We start from the raw sequence: 15,964 nt of genomic DNA on the forward strand, positions 1-15,964 counted from the left end.
AGCGCAGGGGGATCCTGGTTGTCTGTCTTCGCTGGGGAGTCCACAGGGAGCATTGGCTGTGTTGCTATACAGTAGCAGGTTGCCTGGAACCCGTTGAGTTCAGAGCAGAGCAGGGCTGGGCTTTGTTGTGCAGGGGCTGGTCGCTCTCGTCCACTGTGTGGCCCCTGGGTGTAAAGAGGATGGGGGTCGAAAAATCCTCTCTGACTTTCAGTTCTCCTGAGCTGTATTGAGGAATTGCTGCTCTCAACATATTGACAAAGCTTTAAGGAATGTTTCCATAAGGAATGTTTTTAAAAGCCCAGTGCTTTGTGCTTTGAACTGTTTTGAAAGCCCAGAAACTTCAGCCTGAAGAACTTGTAATTTTTCTTTTGCCCGTTCCGGGGATTTGCATAACTGCCTGGAGCATCCCTTGACTTCTCAATGACATCGATCAAATAAGAATCCAGGCAGCTGTTATCTGATCAAACAAGCGCGATGTGGACCGAACGGTAAATTCGACTGCATGAACACAGTTCTGATGACGCTAACTCTTCTAACTCTAATACACTTGCTGTTTAGGCTCGACTGAGCAGGTTCACATAGGGGTAAACTAGAAAATGGTATCTATGGAAATCCACTGCTAGCATGACGATGTATGCCTTCAAGGATTCCACACTCGTCTTTTGCATGTTATTTAAAAGCTAGCAACGATTAATATTTCAAACAAAAGCTACAGTAAGCCTTTTTATTTCTTGGCCCACAAATTACAGTATGATTAGCGTCAGCACTTCCATTGAAGACCTCTTGGTAATGTAAAATGAATGGTCTCACAGTGAGATTTGCATAGAGTTGATTGATTTTGTCAGCCTGGTAATTTATTTAATGATAAGCTTCACTTACAGGGAATCCATGTCTGTGCGATAGGGAAAGTAATCTGCTCAAATTTTTCTATTCATCTGTGTGCGCATGGCGAATTACAGTGATGTTCTTGGATGTCTGGATATGTGGCTAATCACAGTTAACCCTTTTCTGTGTGTGTGTGTGTGTGTCCTGCAGCTGTGAGCAGCTCCTGACAATCAACATTCAGCTGAACCAGGAGATGATCATTGCGGGGAGAGAGTCTGGAGTGGAGCCCTTCAGAGAGCAGCAGGAGAAACTAGCCCTGCTGCTTAAGACACTCATACAGAGGTAAGAAACCTCCAGCAGTGACACACACACAGGGGCTGCACGCTAGAGACAGAACCAGCTCTAAGACCTTCAGCACTGAGACACACACACACACACGCACACACACACACACACACACACACAGGGGCTGCACGCTAGAGACAGAACCAGCACTAAGACCTTCAGCACTGAGACACACACACACACACACACACAGGGGCTGCACGCTAGAGCTAGAACCAGCACTGAGAGACACACACACACACACACACACACACACAGGGGCTGCACGCTAGAGCTAGAACCAGCACTGAGAGACACACACACACACACACACACACACACACACACACACAGGGGCTGCACGCTAGAGCTAGAACCACCACTGAGAGCTTCAGCACTGAGACACACACACACACACACACACAGGGGCTGCACGCTAGAGCTAGAACCAGCACTGAGAGACACACACACACACACACACACACACACACACACACACACACACACACACACACACAGGGGCTGCACGCTAGAGCTAGAACTAGCACTGAGAGACACACGCACATGCACATGCACACGCACACACACATGCACGCGCGCGCACACACACACACACACACACACACACAGGGGCTGCACGCTAGAGATAGAACTAGCAATAATTCATCAGAGATAAATAGTGAAGCTAATAAAAGTCCACAAGATGCTTCTTTTTTAAAAATAAAAAAGAATAAGTCATGTAGTGTGTGATTTGTGAATCCATTGTTTTAATAGAATTTCTACGTTTAAGATCATTTAGAATCTCAAATGCTTATGTTACAGGCGGCCTGCCCACTGCTTCTTGGGCAGAGTCCGAATCACTCCCTCTGTTCTTACATTCCTGTTCTGAGTGACAGGCAGCTCTTCAGAACAAGGAATTAACATGAGAAACCCCATTTACACTTGCGTATAGGAATCGATATATATATATAAAACTGATTAGTGAGGTGAGTGAGTGAATGAGATGAGTGGCCAAATAAGCTTTTCAGTGGTAGCTCTGTCTCTGTCCGTTGAAAACATAAAATGAAAAATCTTTGTGATTCATTTTGGACTTTGCCGGGCAATTCATGAACCGCCTGTAACGGACAGAAAAATGTTCTTCATTATTCCCCCTAAAAATGTTTTCTACAATAGTGGCTGCCGAGAACGATGTCACGTGGAATATTGTACCAGTGACCAGTGCAGAAAGATGCTTTGGGGTGAAAATGAAGAGTAACTGTCATTCTGCACTGGGAGTACATTGATAATATTTGGGGACCACTGCACCCGTGGGACTGATTCAAATCTTTACATGTATGTAGAGAGGAGAAAATCATCTTTTCAGGGAGATCAGAATATTTAGTGAGCAAGGGGTCTGAGTGGGAAAACCCGAGTGACTAGCTCTGCACTGAAGAGAGGGCTTGGTCGTTAAAAACATCTGCATAAAGAGGAGGCAGTTAGCTATTAGCAGGAAACCGGAGCTATTTAAAAACAGGCAATAAATGCCCCACCCTCAGGGGTTCTGTTTGCTTCTGACCGGGAGTGTGATCAGTTCTCAGGGTGCCTCTGACCGTGTGTTGCTGTGTCTCTGCAGCGCTCTACTGGTGGATAAACACCCTCCCCAGGTGATTAAGACCCAGTCCAAGTTCTCCACCACAGTGAGGTTCCTGCTGGGGGAGAGGATGAACTCCGGGAAACCAGCGGTGGTCAAGGCTCAGATCATCACTGAATCCCAGGCTAGAAACCTGGCCCAACCTGGCTCCCTCACGTAAGAGTCCTGAAACATAACAGCAATGCCGTTCTCCTCCACTGGGCATCAAACGCCCTGAGGAGCGGGTATAGTGGAGTCCACACGTTCAAAGACATGCTTCACACATTTCTCCACTTATCCAGCTGTCGTGACACTTGGTATTAATATTATTATTTATTTTCTGGGGATACGGGGGCGGGGGGTGTCTGTCTGTCTGTACATCCAGCCACCTGTGTGTCTGTAGAAGATCTCCATACTGTAATGATATTAATAAAGCTAATAGGAAGTAAGGAAAATAGATTTTAAAGCATTGTGTCTACAGTTAGTGTCCCAGAACCCCCTGCAGTGTTTACACAAGCTCATTACTCATTACACACATTGTTTTCAACCCGATTTGTTGCAGGAGGGAGCGTGATCTGGATACCATCCTTAGAGATGAGAATTGTTTTTTTTTTTTTTTTCTGTAAATGTTGAAATGTATTGCCGAGCTGATTTATGACCCTTGATGTGTGATTAAAAATTTGAAGACTTGACAGTCTGTTTGTAACTATACACTGCGATATGGACAGCATGGGACACAGCAAGGGTAACGTGACGCGCTTAGTGTATACTTTAAAACTGAATGAAAATGTATTTTATTTATTAAAAACAAACACACAGAAAACATTCTTGTTCACGTCGTGGCTGGGCAAAGTTCAAGTTTATTTGGGTTGTTAATAGTTTAAAATTTTTCGGTGTTAGTGAAACACTTAAACGTGTAACCGTGATCAATAATACACAAGGCAAATGTAGCTGTTAGCCTTGTAGAGTGTAGGCCAATGTGTTTAATATATGTTTTCACAGGCTTTGCCACTTATTTATTCATTTAGCACCTTCTGTCACATGGACCCCAAGTTTACACACAGTTGATAATCAATCCACTGTACGGAGACAGTTTATGTACAATTTGGTCACACTATGATACGAAGGCTAGCTTGTGAAGGGATCGCTGATCTCGAATACATCAGCAGTGCACCCAGCAGAGGCTCAGGGATGTTTCGTTTTTCAGGGAGAACGTGGGGGAACTCATCAACAACTCGGCCATCTTGGATCACAACGCTTCTACAAAGAGCACCAGCTCCACCTTCAGGAACATGGTGGGTACTGCAGCCCAGGCATAGCTTCCTAAGCATAGCACACACTAAGACAAAGCAATATTCATAGAAGCAGTATTATAACACAAGTGGCAAATTCCACTTTTTAAAAAAAAAAACCACAGTGGCTATGTATTCCAAAAACATGTCATAATGAAACTACTTCCTTCTGTTTCATCGTAATCATTTCCAACAAACTGCTCTGCACTCTGAATGCACTGATTGCTCGTGTGCAGGCAGGGAGATGAACAGCTTGTAGCTGTGGCGCTGTTTCTGTTTCAGTGTTCAGGAGGTTACTTTTAAAAAGGAAGTTACTTGAACAAATTATAACTAGTTACAGTTACAAATAATTACTTATCAGGGGCACAATTTAGTTTTTCGGTTTGGTCAGGGTGCAGTTGAAATATTCTTTGAGATCCAGCTGTTGAACCCCCTCGTTCCCTCTCACTCTCTCCTAGCAAGATGATGTGAGTTTGTGTGGCATGTAAGGATTGATTTGCACTGTGAAGCGCTTTCTGATTCTGTGCATTAGCGTAGTCCTTTTTTAAATGGAATGAAAAGTAAACTTTTTTTTTTTCACATAAAACGTAATCCGTTAATAGATTTCGGTACCTGTCTGAAAAAGTAACCGTTACAGTTACAAGTTACTGAAAAATGTAATCAGATTACAGTAGTGCATTACATGTAATCTGTTACTCCCCAGCACTTTCCATTTTAGCTTTAGATGGTTTACTGTAGATATATCGATATACATTTTCCGGTACGTTACCATTCCTGCCGTCCACTCAGCTGCGATCCAGGGGACTGGCCTCCTGTATATCTCCCGTAGGTTCAGTCTTTTCATGTTGAGGTAGTGTAATGCAATCACCCACAGAGACAGTGTCAGATTCAGGCTTGGCTAATCTCTCCCTTCGTGTGTCTCCAGTCAATAAAGAGGATCAAGCGTGCTGACCGGAAGGGCTCAGAGTCAGTAACAGAGGAGAAATTCGCCCTGCTTTTCTCATCTGAGATCAACATTACAGGCTGCGAAACAACCTACAATATCCAGGTGAGAGCCCAGTACCTCCCTCCCTCCCCTCCCCTCTCCCCTCTATCAGCCACAGGAGTACACTAGTGACAATATCCAGGTGAGATCCTAGCCTCCCTCTCCCTCTCCCCTCTATCAGCCACAGGAGTACACTAGTGACAATATCCAGGTGAGATCCTAGCCCCTCTCCCTCTCCCCTCTGTCAGCCACAGGAGTACACTAGTGACAATATCCAGGTGAGATCCTAGCCCCCTGGGGAGATCCTAGCCCCTCCCCCTCCCTCTCCCCTCTGTCAGCCACAGGAGTACACCGTGACAATATCCAGGTGAGATCCTAGCCCCTCTCCCTCTCCCCTCTGTCAGCCACAGGAGTACACTAGTGACAATATCCAGGTGAGATCCTAGCCCCTCTCCCTCTCCCCTCTATCAGCCACAGGAGTACACAGTGACCCTGGGGAGATCCTCCCCTCCCCCTCCCTCTCCCCTCTATCAGCCACAGGAGTACACAGTGACAATATCCTGGGGAGATCCTAGCCCCTCCCCCTCCCTCTCCCCTCTATCAGCCACAGGAGTACACAGTGACAATATCCTGGGGAGCCTAGCCCTCCCCCTCCCTCTCCCCTCTGTCAGCCACAGGAGTACACAGTGACAATATCCTGGTGAGATCCTAGCCCCTCCCCCTCTCCCCTCTATCAGCCACAGGAGTACACAGTGACAATATCCTGGGGAGATCCTAGCCCCTCTCCCTCCCTCTCCCCTCTGTCAGCCACAGGGGTACACAGTGACAATATCCAGGTGAGATCCTAGCCCCTCTCCCTCTCCCTCTCCCCTCTGTCAGCCACAGGGGTACACAGTGACAATATCCTGGGGAGATCCTAGCCCCTCCCCCTCTCCCCTCTATCAGCCACAGGAGTACACAGTGACAATATCCTGGGGAGATCCTAGCCCCTCCCCCTCCCTCTCCCCTCTATCAGCCACAGGGGTACACAGTGACAATATCCTGGGGAGATCCTAGCCCCTCCCCCTCCCTCTCCCCTCTGTCAGCCACAGGGGTACACAGTGACAATATCCTGGGGAGATCCTAGCCCCTCCCCCTCCCTCTCCCCTCTGTCAGCCACAGGGGTACACAGTGACAATATCCTGGGGAGACCCTGAAAAGGTAATTTTCCAGTTCATTTACGTATGATGTGTGAGTACAAACATTGCTAAACTCTAGGCAGGGTATACAGCGTGTTCTTCGACTGATGACTGATGTCTTCCCTGCACTGTCACTGACGGTGTCTTGGTGTCCAAATCTTTCTCAGGTGATCTCCTTTCCCATCGTGGTGATTGTCCATGGGAGTCAGGATAACAACGCACTGGCCACCATACTGTGGGACTGTGCCTTCTCTGAGATGGTAAGAACCCAGAGTAAATGTACCCAGAGCAAATGTATCCTTCTAAAAACCACAGTACATTTGCACAGTCATTTTGTAATGCTTTTCCCGTAGTTATGCTACACATTGCTCATCGTTTATCATGATTCGCCATGGTCTTTAGTTGACTTTACCGTGCTGCTGTGGGCCGCTCAATGCTCACATGTGCTTCACCATGCTGTCACTGTGCCGTAGCACACTTTGCAGTGCTTGACTGCCGCTGTCTGTGTCTTGCAGGACCGAATCCCCTTTGTGGTTCCTGACAGGGTCTCGTGGCAGCAGATGTGCGACACGCTGAACACCAAGTTCATGTCGGAGGTTCAGACGCCCCGTCGCCTTGACAACGACAACTTCCGGTTCCTGGCCCAAAAGATCTTCGACGAACCGGACATCAGCGGTGACTTCCAGAACCGGATGGTGTCCTGGTCCCAGTTCAACAAGGTATAGCACAGCACAGTGTGCCCCGCACTGAAGTGACTACAAGAAGACACAAGCTTCGAGACTTATGAAGCAGCGTAAAGGGTAGTGAGCGTAAAACGTTCACTATCCCCTTGGATCAGTCAGATTTCAGCAAATGAATACAAAGTAAATGACAGTAATATCCATATCAAAAGTTTCCCATAGTAAAAGCATAGCTAGGTGTAATAGATCACAGTGAAGCATAGCATTGTAAAACCCAGGATGGCATAGTCAATCATGTTTAAAAACATGGCAAGCCATAGTAAAGCACAGTAAATACACACAGTATAACCATGGGAAAAACAACACTACATTCACATTTGCTGAGGTACATTTTTTTAATAGTACATTTGTAACAAATAGCAAGTTCACATCCACATTTTAAGTGCCTGTTGAATAACATTTGCAAATACTGTGTGTGTGTGTGTGTGTGTCTCTCTGTAATCTGTGTCTGTGGCTGTGTATGTGTGTCTCTCTGTGTCTCTCTGTGTGTGTGTGTGTGTGTCGCAGGAGGTGCTCCCTGGACGAGGCTTCACATTCTGGCAGTGGTTTGACGGAGTAATGGAGCTGACCAAGAGACATCTCAAGAACTACTGGACTGACCGGTAACCAGCCTTCCTGCATGTCTGTTTGTGGGTCTCTGCAGGCATGTCCATATGTCTATGTGTTTCTGTATGTGTGTCTGCGTCTCTGTCTCCAATCTGTGTCTCTTCCATGATTATTGAACGCCCAACAGTGCTACAGTGTTACTAAGAGAAACTTTGATTCGATCAGAAGTCTTTCTCAATGTCTTTGTCATAATGCTTGGCGTTGACTGTCTTTCTGATTGGCTGTACTCCTTGCTTACCTGTTATTGGCACTCCAGACTGTCTCTTTACCTGTTGTGATTCCTCATTGGCTCTCCCTGCAGGCTGATTTTCGGTTTCATTGGGAAGCAGTACCTGCACTTGCTGCTGCAGCAGAGCGAGGATGGAACCTTCCTGCTGAGATTCAGCGACTCTGAGATTGGAGGGATAACCATCGCCTACGTCACCACCACAGACACAGGTACAGCTCTGACTGAAGCCCACACTGCTCAGCAGCTCAGGAGCCTAGCAGAGGAAGAAGAATACACTAAAGGAGGCGTTTGTAACTGTAATAAGTATTGTAAAGCATTTTATTAGCTCATCTCCTGGGAAGGTCCTGTAAACAGTTCAGTCTGTCCAGTGCTGTATTAACACACAGCTGTGTTTCCCAACAGGAAGCAGACAGATCCTTAACATCCAACCGTTCACTAAGAAGGACCTGGAGATCCGGTCTCTAGGAGATCGAATTCAGGACATCACGTTCATTCAGTATGTCTACCCCAACCGGGCGAAGAACGAAGCCTTCAACAAGTACTACACGGGTGAGGCCAGCGCCATGCACTCTACCCCCAGACAGGGGCTCTGCATACAGGATGCTTTCAAACCAGTTTGGAGGGTTCTCCATGGCGCTAACAACGTCATTCTTACCTGATATGTATTGCTGGTCTTTTCCTGTATGAAAGGGCACACATTCTGGTAAAGTGAATTTGATGTTTTAATGGTGTTTTGTTTGAAGCTTTTGGAGAAGGATGTGTATTGATACTTCAATGCAGCCCTTGATTGCGCTCAGGATAGGTCATTGTCTAAAGAAATTAATTGTTCGGATGTCCCAGAAGCATTGCGCTCCAGATTGGTTCCGTGAACAGGAAGTGCAGCATGAAAATTTTTTTTGCCAGTTTTAATGTGTACAAACGCTATGAAAAAATACCATTAAAAATCTAATGCACATGTAGGAAGAAGTGTGTGAATTGCTGGTGGTGCATACTGGATTTGTATGTTTATTTGTGCAGTTATTCAAAGAGGTTATTTGTTCTCCAGTGTTGTTATTATCATTGTTCTCTGTATCTGCCTGCCTGGCGTTGAGCCACTTTGAGCTTGTCTGGTCCTAAGTGCTGAACTGAACAGCCTTCCTCCCTCCATTCAAGTCCTGCGACCTGCCAGCTCTGCCAGCTTCACCCACACATATAGACAAAGAGCAGGCATGGCAGTGTTACAGTATTACCTCATAGGTGACCATGATTCAACCTCCTGCAAATATGCTTTTAAACATGTTTTTTTATTTTTCAAGTCCTGCGACCTGCCAGCTCTGCCAGCTTCACCCACACATATAGACAAAGAGCAGGCATGGCAGTGTTACAGTATTACCTCATAGGTGACCATGATTCAACCTCCTGCAAGTATGCTTTTAAACATGTTTTTTTTATTTTTTATTTCCACAGTTATGCCAAACAAAAACAACGGGTACCTTCAAGCAACGATCCACACCAAAGTGGCAGGGTGAGTGTGCTGGAGGCTGGGGTTGAATGGGTCCTGCAGCTCACTGTCTGCTGCTGAGATGGCACCTTGGTGCTGTGCCAATGAGAGCTTTTACACAGGAGCCATACGACAAGACAACAGATCACCCACAGCTGTTCATCTCTCAGTAATGCTGCATTTAGAAGTAGTGTGCTGAAATAAGCATCGATTCAATGACAAACATTTTGACTAGAAGTGTTTCTCAGTGTCACAGTTCATATTTCACCAGTGCAGTCAGAAGCACAGCAAACAAGAAAAGCCATGGATAGCAGCAGAGGCTCTTCAGGACTGAGGCTGGTTACCTGCCACTAATTATTATGAGACCAGCATGAAACAGACAATTGGCAAATAACCTAAGAATATGCGCTGGGCATCACCATACGTCATTTCTGAATCCACTTTAAGCAGTTTGTTGAAATATTCAAGTAGACAACACATCATAAGGGGGGTACAGTGGCGTGGTGGTTAGCGCTACTGCCTCACAGCGCCAGGGTCCTGGGTTCGATTCCAGCCTAGGGGTCTGTCTGTGTGGAGTTTGCATGTTTGTGTGAGTTTTCTTTGGGTAGTCTGGTTTCTTCCCACAGTCCAAAGACAAGCTGTTCAGGTTGATTGGTCACTCTAAATTGCCCTGAGTGTGTGGGGCCCTCTGATGGACTGGCATCCCATTCAGGGTGTAGTTGCACCCTGTGTCTGCCAGGTTAGGCTCCAGCTCACTGCAATCCTGTAAAGGACTAAGCAGTTACTGATAGTAGAGATGGATGGACACAACATGAACAGTCAGAGAGTCCCATAGTTATTCCACAAAGTAAATACCCCACAATCCCCTGTGAGTGAAGAACCCACAGCAGGGACATTCAGGGAGTGTTTCTATAACAAGTACAATGTTTAAAAAAAGTGATGTTTAACCCTAGAAAAGCTAATATTGGAATGAAGTAGTTTCTTTTAAAAAAAGCTCTCCAGATGCTTAGCAATGTGCTTAGCAATGCAGCATCATTTGGAGCAGTGCGGTCATTCTGTTGTTAGATTGGAATGCAAGTCCAGAATGAGATCCGGTAACAGATATGAAGGTGAAGGTGATTCGATGCCTGATATCTCGGTGCTTAACTGAACTTACTGCACGTGACCTACAGTCTTGATGAGTTGATTTTCATTTTGAATGGTACAGATTGCACTGTAGTTGCTGCGGGCCTGTGTGACCCTGTGTTTGGTTGTGTTTCTCAGGGAGCAGAGTTCATCCCGCATGGGGAATGGTGGGGGCGCCCCCTCCACCCTGTCCCCCCTCCCCTGCGACCTGGACCACCAGACTCAGATGAACCTCCAGACACCCTTCAACACAGCACCGCCCTTCAACACAGCACCGCCCTTCAACAGGTAAAATAAACACTCACCCCTTCAACACAGCACCGCCCTTCAACAGGTAAAACAAACACTCACCCCTTCAACACAGCACTGCCCTTCAACAGGTAAAATAAACACTCACCCCTTCAACACAGCACTGCCCTTCAACAGGTAAAACAAACACTCACCCCTTCAACACAGCACTGCCCTTCAACAGGTAAAACAAACACTCACCCCTTCAACACAGCACTGCCCTTCAACAGGTAAAACAAACACTCACCCCTTCAACACAGCACTGCCCTTCAACAGGTAAAACAAACACTCACCCCTTCAACACAGCACTGCCCTTCAACAGGTAAAACAAACACTCACCCCTTCAACACAGCACCACCCTTCAACAGGTAAAACAAACACTCACCCCTTCAACACAGCACTGCCCTTCAACAGGTAAAACAAACACTCACCCCTTCAACACAGCACTGCCCTTCAACAGGTAAAATAAACACTCACTGCCCTTCAACAGGTAAAATAAACACTCACCCCTTCAACACAGCACTGCCCTTCAACAGGTAAAACAACCACTCACCCCTTCAATGACAAGACACTCGATCACCCCTCTTAGGTCCCTGGGTTCATGCTGCAGCCTCAGCAGGACTGTGTGTAATTGTGTGTGTCAGCGTGTTGACTGCCATGCTGTGTATTTCAGGGAGCCGATCTCGTCCCGCATGGGGAATGGGGGGGTGTCCTCTGCCCCCTCCCCCCTGCCCAGCGAGACCCCCATGGAGACCCCCACCCAGATGAACCTCGCTCAGATCAACGATCTCTTCTTCACACACCCGTGAGTCCTGTAAAACACTCAGATGAGAGCTCTGGGCAGCTGCTTGGTTACAGTTAATAAATTCAATGAATTTACATAGATAACATACTTGTGGAATAAATAGGAACGCTGGTTCCAGATCATCCCACGCGTACCTAGATTTCTAGATCACTTATCACACTGGGATGAAATTTAATGAAGACTTCCTTTAACACAAATGATTGAACATACCTGAATCAGGGGGTGTGTGGGGCTGTTTGTCTTTCACAGTTATATATGGAGTATCGCTTATTGTGATGAAACTTCCTAATGATGTTCTTTTCCAGAATCTGGGACTGCATGTCCTACGTTTTTACATGTGAAAATGGTGTCTGTTTCGTTACAGTGGCAGCATGGAGGGGGTGCGTCTCTCATTTCGGTGTTTTCTTTGCAGGGGCCAGTTTCAGCACCCCTTTGTGAACCCCATGCTGTTTAATCAGCTCTCGTACTCAGGAGGACCCCAGCAAGATGTCCTCATGCAGAGTAACCCTCCGATGCAGGGAGTCCTGGAGCCCTTCCCTGAGCAAGGACAGGCAGGGGCACACTACCAGTGAGTCAGGGGCTCAGCAATAAGAGAGGCACACAGGAGAACGCTTCAACTTACACAGTCATTAGCCCAGTTCAAGTACTGGCAAAAGTTTTGACTAGAAGTCTTTCCCAATGCTGTTAGTATCTAAATGCTACAGTATAAAGCAAGTTTCAGAATTACTTTAGCAGGCATCTATATATCTGGAAAACGGCTTATTAAATTGTAATGAAACATGGGAAGAACATTATTTAGAATGTTATTGAGAGATATATGGAGGTGTCTCTGTCTCTACATCCACCTGTGTGCCACATTTACACATGTCAGTCATTTCAGTATAAGATGATACCAACACCTCATTTGCTTACCTAGTCTAGATATTAAATACCACTTATCTGATTTTCATGAAACTAATCCTTGCATTTCTTATTCTATATGACTGATACACAGTATGTCTTTCCTGTCAGACTGATAGTGTTCATTCGAAGGGATGTCGCTGACATGCTGGCTGTGTTTTTTTTTTCCCACAGGATGAGCAATCTGGACCTGCCGCCTCCTACAGACTGGGAGTTTGTGGAGTTACTGGGAGGAGACACATCTCGTATGGACACAGAAAACTTCCAGCTCCCACAGTGACATCACCACGCCACGGACCAATCGTGAGGCTTTGCAGCACAATTTGGACGCACTAAGGCACTGTGTATAAAGAACGTCGGTGCATTCATGGAGAAGAAACTAACATTCACGTTGTTACTACAAATCTACAGTGCCTTCGACTTCAAGCCTAATCGGGGATTGCAACACCTCTCATTGTAAATAAAACCCATTCCATCACTGAACTGCTATCACAACCTGGTTTATTAAACGGAGTTCCTGTTTGTATTTACTTTTGCATTATGTTCAAAATGAATTTCAATTAAAAAAAAACAAAAACGTTTATTACATTACAGAACTTGGGTATTACTTTTTGTTTCCCACTAAAAACTTTTCCAGTTTTTAGAAAATGTACGCAGAAATGGTATATTAGGGAAGACAATACTGTAATCTCTGTCAAAGACGCTAAACAAGGGAGGACTTTGGAAAGGCTCATCGCTTCAAAATGAATGACCCTTGCCTGTCTGGCTATCTTTTGTAAACGTGCTTTAGAGCCCTTCTGCTGGTCCAGTCTACCATGATGATGTCATGGCGGTGACACACTGAGGCTTCACTGTGGATGTAATGAAGCTTCCCTGGGAGATTGTGTGGATTTGTAAATCTGATGCTGCCTCCACTGAAAGTGCCAGTACCCATTTCAGATCGCTACTTCACATTGGAAGCGTTCTGGACAATTTAACAGCACCCTCACCCTGTGACCTAAGATGGCCACCATATGGAGGTCATTTACTTTTACCCAACTCTTCAAAATGTTGGCTGCATGTGCAGGACACATCTGCACTGAGTGTGTGAGAGAAGAACAACTAGTAACTAACATGTGAGAGACTTCAAATATCAGCACGAATAGAAGTGAACGGAGCGAGGGTGGAAGCACTGAGTGTAGATATAAACCGCACGCACACTCCGTCCTAGAACTATTGTACTGCTTTAGTATTAACACAAGTTACACATCTGGCTGTATTTGGTTGCTAATCATTACCAACCTTTATTCAGTCCATTGTCAGTTTCATTAAAAAGAGACTTGAAGAGAATAGATGTCATCATTCTGAATGGAATGCAATGATTATTTTTAAAGCAGGTGACGTCAACCGTGCTGATATGGAGAATATATAATAATAATAATAATAATAATAATAATAATAATAATAATAATGGCACGGCACAACATTCCCAAGATTTATTTTCCTTGTTTTTTTGTAACATCCCAGAGGTTTACAAGTTTTCACACTTCAGGAGCAGGGGTGTGGAAATGGAACAGTGTTACAGTAAGTGTTGTACATGAGAAAGAAAGACATGAGAAAAAATAAGAAAGATCACGTGCGAATCCTGAAGAAGTCATTAAAAGCACAGCTCAACATTTGGAATCAGGTCTTGCTTGTAATAATAAAAGCGGCACATGTAGAATGTGTTCTAGATGACTGCCGGGGCTGGTGTTGAGGGGAAATGGACACTTACTGTGTTCCTTTACAGGATCTTCAATAATGTGCCGGGTCTATAAACCATAATAGCTGTGACACAACAGTACCATTCTCACTGAGTCCCATTGTACAAGGAGGGCACTGTTTTCCACACATGTTTAGAGATATCAAAGCAACAGTTCATAGGTCTGCTTTTGTAATTTTTTGCAACTTTTCTCATTGACTCAGATGAAACCCTTATCCATCATTCAAAACTCTCAAACAGAAACCAAGTGGACAGAGGCACCAGCCATAATGCTTATCTACTTGACTTCTTCATTACTTCACCTTAGAAGCCCATGCTAGCATACCACAAGTTCACTGCCACCCTGTGTCACAGTTAATAGGCCCCCCACCTGAAACTAGCAGAAATCTAGGTTCCTGTTAAAAAAGGAACTTATAGCTTTGTGGGCAGGATGAAAAGGCTTCACCTGAGTGAAAAGAAAGACGTTGTGGAAAATGGAAAAGTCTAAATGGAAAAGTCTACAGAGAACAGGTTTGCACAGATATCACATAATGATATACCAATTCAATAATGTTGACTATGCTTGGAATTGCATGTAATAATTGTTTTGTGTAATTTTAGGGAGCAGGTTGTCTCCTGTCATAGGTTGTCCTGTACACAGATGCTACCTGTATCGCTCTTGGATCACAGACTCCACTTTATCGCCGGTTTACAGTTTATGAAATCGAACAACCAAAGTTTGGTCAACAAATCTGTCAATAAGTCAATAATAATGAATGTATAATAAACCTAGAAATGTCTGCATGTAACATTCAGGTTGTATGCATGCTTTTGTATTATTTAAATTCAAACAAAGCAACAAAACAAAACAAAAAAAAGAAGACTCAATTTTAAAAGTACAGTTTACAGGACTTTCGAAAGATTTCTGAATTTTAAAACCAAGGGCTTCCACTAAAAAAAAGACAAGTTAAACATTAAAAAAAAAAAAGAAAGTTTACAAACGAGAGGAGGCCATTCGGCCCATCTTGCTCGTTTGGTTGTTAGTAGCTTATTGATCCCAGAATCTCATCAAGCAGCTTCTTGAAGGATCCCAGAATCTCATCAAGCAGCTTTTTGAAGGATCCCAGAATCTCATCAAGCAGCTTCTTGAAGGATCCCAGGGTGTCAGCTTCAACAATATTACTGGGGAGTTGGTTCCAGACCCTCACAATTCTCTGTGTAAAAAAAGTACCTCCTATTTTCTGTTCTGAATGCCCCTTTGTGTAATTTGTTGTACTTTACAAAAAGGTCTACCTGTAATTTCATAGCTGATGTATGCAGTGCTAACTGCATGCTGTGATACTAAAGTTGTATCCTCAGCACTACAGCATGTGGGTTTGTAATCCTACTTTTTTTTTTGCAGTAAAACAATGTTGTGCTTTTATTTTTTAACTACATTTATTTTCCTACTAAAGATTTTTAAACGGTGCGTGCAATATTGACCATGTAATGAAGATAACAGCCAGCTATCAACTCAGTACATTCCAGTACAACATTGCTCTCTGAAGACTGAAGGTGGCGCTGTGGAGCAGTCAATAGCAAGCTCATCACTTTGATTTTTACACAGTGAAATACAAATTGGAAGTGAACAATTCCATTTTCAAACCCCAAACCAAAGCGTGGATCTATTTAGTTGAAAATTTGAAACCGTAACAGTAAAACGAATAAATCAATAATAAATAAGAATACTGATAATAAGAATAATGATACTAAATATAACTCGGTTCTTTTCAATGCCGTGCTTCCAATAGGCTTCTGAAGTCCCAAGACCCCCCTGCTGGGGAGGTACAATGGTTTGTCCCAACCTGTTAACTGTTTA

General features: G+C 44.7%; 1 protein-coding gene across 2 annotated transcripts in view; it reads left to right on the forward strand.

Annotated features, from left to right (window-relative positions):
* Positions 1-12,969, forward strand: part of stat6 (signal transducer and activator of transcription 6, interleukin-4 induced) — a 31,758-nt gene extending 18,789 nt beyond the window's left edge. For both annotated transcript variants that reach the window (XM_041241942.1, XM_041241943.1), the window contains 14 exons: positions 1,036-1,167; positions 2,762-2,935; positions 3,966-4,053; positions 4,976-5,098; positions 6,381-6,473; positions 6,729-6,932; positions 7,461-7,555; positions 7,861-7,997; positions 8,191-8,337; positions 9,235-9,292; positions 10,532-10,681; positions 11,355-11,486; positions 11,899-12,054; positions 12,561-12,969. In XM_041241942.1, the coding sequence (XP_041097876.1) occupies positions 1,036-1,167; positions 2,762-2,935; positions 3,966-4,053; positions 4,976-5,098; positions 6,381-6,473; positions 6,729-6,932; positions 7,461-7,555; positions 7,861-7,997; positions 8,191-8,337; positions 9,235-9,292; positions 10,532-10,681; positions 11,355-11,486; positions 11,899-12,054; positions 12,561-12,666 (1,795 nt within the window). In that variant the 3' untranslated portion in view covers positions 12,667-12,969. The remainder of the gene's footprint in view (positions 1-1,035; positions 1,168-2,761; positions 2,936-3,965; positions 4,054-4,975; positions 5,099-6,380; positions 6,474-6,728; positions 6,933-7,460; positions 7,556-7,860; positions 7,998-8,190; positions 8,338-9,234; positions 9,293-10,531; positions 10,682-11,354; positions 11,487-11,898; positions 12,055-12,560) is intronic.
* Positions 12,970-15,964: the final 2,995 nt, after the last annotated feature.

This window comes from Polyodon spathula, unplaced genomic scaffold, assembly GCF_017654505.1.
Source record: "Polyodon spathula isolate WHYD16114869_AA unplaced genomic scaffold, ASM1765450v1 scaffolds_836, whole genome shotgun sequence".
NCBI lineage: Eukaryota > Metazoa > Chordata > Actinopteri > Acipenseriformes > Polyodontidae > Polyodon > Polyodon spathula.